The following is a 6,000-nucleotide window of genomic DNA, read 5'->3' on the forward strand; positions in this document are numbered from 1 at the left end:
TCCGAAGCCTTCGTTCTGAGAGCACCGGTCTTCAGGTGATCCCAAGAGCCAAGAAGTGTTCGACTGTTTCGAGAGCGTTCTCCATCCGGGCACCGGTGCTGTGGAATGCTCTTCCCCCTGAGATCCGTGCTGCAACCTCAGTGGAAATGTTTAAATCCAAGCATAGAAAACACTTCTACTGTATAGCATATGAATAACCTATACTTTTCTTGGACAATATCTCTATATTATTTGTGATTGCAACATCCTTTGCTGTCTGGTAATCCTGAAAGGGGGATGCCACATGTGCGGTCCCTCTCAAGGTTTCTTCATTTTCCTTATGTTGAGGTTTTTGAGTTCTTCCTTGCCTTAATGTTGGTCCCAGATCAGGGGATGGTGTAATAATAGTCTGAAAAAATAGTCTGTGGAATAACCTGTGAAGCCCTTTGAGACTCTTAGTGATTAAGGGCTATACAAATAAAAATGACTTGACTTGACTTCAAATATATATTAATACCGTTTTTATCATGTTTTACTAGTCGAAACATGCAAAGTGGAAACATTTATTTATGTATTAGCTACCAGTTGCATATATACAGTAAGAACGACCTAGGTAGCAGCTTGCTATCTGCACACAATCATCAGGCCTTCTTGGATTGAGCCAGGTGTCCGTGATAATCAAAATACAAGAGTTACGAATGTTTCCCATAAGTTGTAGTTCCAAAGCTGGTTTGTCACAGTTGTTAAGTAGCTTGGCCGCAGTAGACCAGACCAGCAGCCCCGCTATTGCTTTCTCTCCGGCCGTCGCCTCGGTTTCTTCCAGGACCCAATAACAATCCACGGAGCACCTGTGATGATCAGCATTTCTCTGCGTTCTTTTGACCTTCCTCAGACTCCGATTTAATTGATGAATTTATTTTCTAATGTAAAGAGATGCTAAAATGTGAGCTACAGACATGCCTTGCAGTTTATTTTGTTGGACACATTGACTTGTGCGCCCGCTTCACTGTTGGACTTACAGCAGGTGTACCAGCCAATCACAAACACACACACACACACACACACACACACACACACACACACACACACACACACACACACACACACACACTGACAATAAAGACAATTCAATTCAATATCAGCAAAGTATCGAAACCATGAAAAGTAAACAAAGATACAGCAAGGATTACTAAATGTCAAAAAAGTAAGCTAGTCTCTAGGTCATTTCTATCTTTTTTTTTCATTTTTCTCCGCTTTTTCCACTTCCATCCATCTTAGTGGGGTTTGTTTGTTTTTCTGTTTGTTTTTAGTTTTTTTTTTTTTAACATTTGTTTACTTGTTGTGATTTTTGGTGGACCCAAACGCAGGCAGCCGGAAAACCCAAGGTGCTCAAAAACAGATGGTGTTTAATTACAAACTTATCTACAAAAAAATCCCAACATTGGGTGCTGCCTAAAATGTCATTATGAAAGGTCAGCCTAATTAGGGACAGGTGCAGGACAGTAGTCCCGCAATAGCACATAACGTGCATTGCATAAGGCATCAAGTGTTAAAAGTGTTTATAATATGCGGCAATATGGATTAACAATACAAAAGCAGCTTAAACCAAATTTCCTGAAAAAAGGATGAATCTGCTTCATGCCCCGGCCTACCTCCCCTCTCATGGTGCCCCCCTCCCTTCCCAGTGGTATGTTCGATTATGCCTCATTCGCAATTTGGTGAACACCTGTGCGACTATTGCCGCTAAACAGCAACAGGAGTCTAGAGCGGAGAAAATTTAAACAAAGAAAAAACAAGATGAAGCTCATACGTTGCTTGCCGGTAGTCGCTGTTAAAATAAAAAAAGCTTGTTATTGTACCATGTTCCCCCACCCATTTGCCGCACTGTTTTAAAGGGTGCACTCTCCAAGGTTCGAATTTTTTTTTTGTCAGCTCATATGGCGCATTGGCCTATTGGATGTGACCGCTCTGGTGCATTGGCCAATTAGATGCGAGACTCACGCGACCACTTTTAATAAAGCATTTGTGCTTAGGGCACCCAAATGGCTGGCAACAGCCCTGGAAAGATGTGTCCAATCGCACCACACACCCTAATTAGCCTGATAATTAGCCCAATTACAAACTGATTAGGCACCTTTTGGTGGACGGAGGAGCGCCAGACTCTAACACATGCACTGCTAAAACTTTAACTTGGTGTTTTGTAGGGCAATTAAAGCAAAAAAAAAACAATGTTTTCATAGCTCCCACTTGAGTTTGTAGTGCGTGGTGAGTTGGTCCAGGTGTAAAACGTCTTTCGAGCAACTATTAAAATGAACCACTAACTGCATTCAATGGGAAACATAAAAAAAAAAAAATCCCCATTGTTTTTTAATAGACATGTTATCACTTAGAAAGCATCCTTTGTCATCCATGGTTATAATTTGTAGGCTACTGAAGTATAATGAATGATAAGGTATAGTACTAAAAAAACAAGCTAAACATTTTAAGTAAAAAAATTTTTACTGATTCAGCCCGCCTGAGAACAGAAAGTCTGGAAGTGGCCCCAGAGCCAGAGTTTGATATTCTTGGGTGAAGATAAAACGATCCTAGGATTGTGGAAAGTTTCTTATACTGCTCCCAGAGGCGGACTCCCACACAAGCTATGTTTACCGTTTTGAGTCAACTTTTCAAACTTCTGTCCAGGAATTTTATTTTTAAATCTAGGCAATAAATACTTTTATTTTAATGTTGACACCTTGAGGATGCCTATTTTTTAATAAAGTAAAAGATAAATGTCCTCCCTCGCAGAAATCCATCTCATCCCTGCTCTCGAGCCCTTTGACCACGCCTCCAGTCACGTCCCATTTTTTCTCTGCAGGAGGATGCACCCCCAGTGAACCAGAGCCGGAATTGCATGCTTGAGGATGATGGTGCTAAGAAGCTATGATAAAGATAAGAAAGAAGAAGTATGACCTCTCTTACTTTTAATATAGCAATATTCAAATAATGTTTGTGACATGTGCAGGCACATAGTCCACTTAAGTCTGTACTGTGTCTTGCAAAAGTATTGACGCCCCCGCGAGAACTTTTGGACATATTTCTATTATTCAGTTTTCAAACATATAGCTAAAATACACTTAAAGTGTTTTCTAAGAATCAACAAGATGTGAAACACAATCGTGAAGTGGAACCAAATAATTTTAACGTTTTATATTATATTTGCAACAAAAAAAAAGAAAAAAATAGGTGTTTCAAAAATATTGGCCCCAGCTTGTCATCCAGCCAACTCACTCAAGAAGTTATGATCGCATGTTGGCCTAACTGACCGACAATAACAAACAGTTTATGTTTAAATGCTCTGTGATGGGCTCAGTGGTTTGTGAAAGTAGACACTGGAGAGGAGACAGCATTATGAAGACCAACGAACACACGAGGCAGGTCGGGGAAAAAGTTGTGGAAAAGTTCAAAGCAAAAATGGGATGCAAGAAGATTTCGCAATGTTTTCACATCCCCGGAGCACTGTGAGAGCGATAATAACAAAGTGGAGAGAGCATAAAACCACTGCAAACTTACCGAGACCTAGGGCCTCTTTTGTAAAATTGTGAGTGGGAAAGATCACTAAAGGTGGGGTATGGAAGAAAGACAGGAAGTGTGGGCGAACAAAATCTTCCCGATTCAACATGTAAATGGTGCATGTGAGGGAACCGCCCCTTTATGCCTTTAATAGGCCAGGGGAACATCATTGATGAATATTTAAACATACTAAATGCGAAGATGGCTAAAGCGGAGAAAATACCAAAAGCGCATTTATAAAGAATGCGGAGTGGAGGTTCTTGTGGGTCAATTGTCCAGAATAATTTTTATTTAGGAAGCTCAACTTCAGCATCTTGAATTGCAAAATGGCAGAGGATTGGTTTTGTGCCAAATATTGCACACACACACACACACACACACACACACACACACACACACACACACGCTTGCGTTAAATATACCCCCGTGCGCACTAGAATTATATATTTTGGGGGGGAATCTAATACAACACCCTACAACCCTGCAGATAATGGATGTATGGATTTAATGCAACAGCAAAGCACAGAGCATTTTCACCTTGCATACCTTTTAGAAGTATTTTTTAAACAAGTTGAAAATATCCACTTTGGTAAGAAGCGGTGGTTTCGTTTCACCAATTGATGGAAACGTAAACGTGCTGCTTTTATTGCGAATAAACAGCGATTCAAAATAGTTATCTTCTGAATATGATGTGCTGAAAACTGTTATGTGCTCGACCATAAAGTTATTACGCCGAAACAAAATGTCAAATTACCAACGGAAAAAACAGGAGACAAATATTCCGAAGATAAACGTGAAAGGAAATATTTTCAACATGCTCAAAATTAATTTCTTTCAAGGTATAAAGAACAGGGCTCTCCAACCTTTTTCAAGCTGAGAGCTACTTTTTGTTACTAATTATCGCAAAAATTCATATAATTTTTTTTTAAAATAGTAACTTAGTTAGATGGCTTGCTAAATAGATAAAAGGGCGGATTGATAGCTATAAAGGTAAACAGGTAAAAAACTAAAAGGGAGCTAGATAGCTAGATAAGAGAGTATAACACCATCTAAATAGCCAGATAGAAATCTAAAAACAAAGCTCAATTGCTAGCTACAAAGGAGGCCAAAATTTACCTTCATAACTTGCAAAAATAGGTGAACTGTTAGGTAGGTAGCATGCAAAAACTAATTAAGCTAACTAGAAGCCTGCTAAATTGCTAAAAAGGTAGGAAGATAGCTACTAATCTAAAAAGGTAGCCAGATAGCTAGATAAAAAAGTGCACATTTTTTCTCAATTTGCTTTCATAAATTGGAATTTAGTTTGTTGTATTTTCTGCAAAATATATAAAAAAAAGATGAATATATACATTTGTTTAGTATACAAATACAGATGCTGCCCTACTTATGAACGAGATACGTTCCAGACGATCGTTCGTACGTTGAATTTGTCCGTAAGTTGCTTCATGAAATGAAATGAAATGAAATGAAATGATCTGCATTTATATAGCGCTTTTCAAGTCAATGACTTCCCAAAGCGCTTTACAATGTGCTCCACATTTCCCAATAGCGGCCTTGCAGCCATGTAAGGCGCTAACCTGCTTATTGGGGGTATTAGGGGTTCAGTGTCTTACCCAAGGACACTTCGACATGTAACACGGACGAGCCGGGATTCGAACTGGGATCCCTTGATCCCAAGACGAGCGCTCTACCTCCTGAGCTACTGCCGCCCGCTTCAGTGCTACATTTCTTATGGAATGTATGTTTAAGGTTTATAGAAGAATGTTTAAGGCTTTTATGAGTAACCTGTTTTGTTTTGTACTAAAAAATAAACATTTAATAAAATAATATGCTCTATAAAGATAAATAAAGTTAAGTTAGGGTTAGGGTTACTTTTGGAACATGAGCTTCAAGAGTTAGGCGACCTCCTCCTACGTGGTAGAAAGTGGCCCAAAAAAAAAAGCGATCCAACCATTTTCTCAACCGCATCAAGCTTTGTTATTCCACTTTCATTTTAAAAGAAACGGCCCGCCTCTTCTTTACACCAACCATATTGAATGGATGCACGAGATATTAAACAACAAAAATGTCAAAGTTCTTAGCCAGCTGGAGATACTGTATAGAATGTTGACACAAAAACTAGGAAGAGGAAGCCAAATTTCTTCTTCGGGTTGGATGCTGGGTGATCTCTCACAGCGCCACACGCTGGTAGCAGCGGAAAGAAGCACTACAGTACTGTCCTGTACTGGAAAAGAGGTGAACAATACAAAATCTAACTTACAGGAATGTCCAGATTTATTTCAACATCCCGAAAAAAATGTTCGTATCTACTGTTTTCGTAACTCAAAGGTACGTTTAGGGGAGCGTCTCTAGATTCTTATTCCATTCTCTTTTTTATTGATCGACAAAACCATTCAACATAACAGACAATTGTACATGGTTTTGTTTTTCTTCTTGATGTAAAAAAAAGGATAATAAAAAAATATCCAT

At 39.1% G+C, this 6,000-nt stretch overlaps 1 protein-coding gene across 1 annotated transcript in view; it reads left to right on the forward strand.

Annotated features, from left to right (window-relative positions):
• LOC148363441 (cyclic nucleotide-gated channel beta-1) overlaps positions 1 to 3,504 on the forward strand; it is an 80,437-nt gene extending 76,933 nt beyond the window's left edge. The window contains exon 18 of the mRNA XM_088341099.1: positions 2,837 to 3,504. Within this exon, the coding sequence (XP_088197225.1) occupies positions 2,837 to 2,905 (69 nt within the window). The 3' untranslated portion in view covers positions 2,906 to 3,504. The remainder of the gene's footprint in view (positions 1 to 2,836) is intronic.
• The last annotated feature ends 2,496 nt before the right edge of the window (positions 3,505 to 6,000 follow it).

Source organism: Urocampus carinirostris, chromosome 7 (genome assembly GCF_059441175.1).
Source record: "Urocampus carinirostris isolate Australia breed hairy pipefish chromosome 7, RoL_Ucar_1.0, whole genome shotgun sequence".
NCBI lineage: Eukaryota > Metazoa > Chordata > Actinopteri > Syngnathiformes > Syngnathidae > Urocampus > Urocampus carinirostris.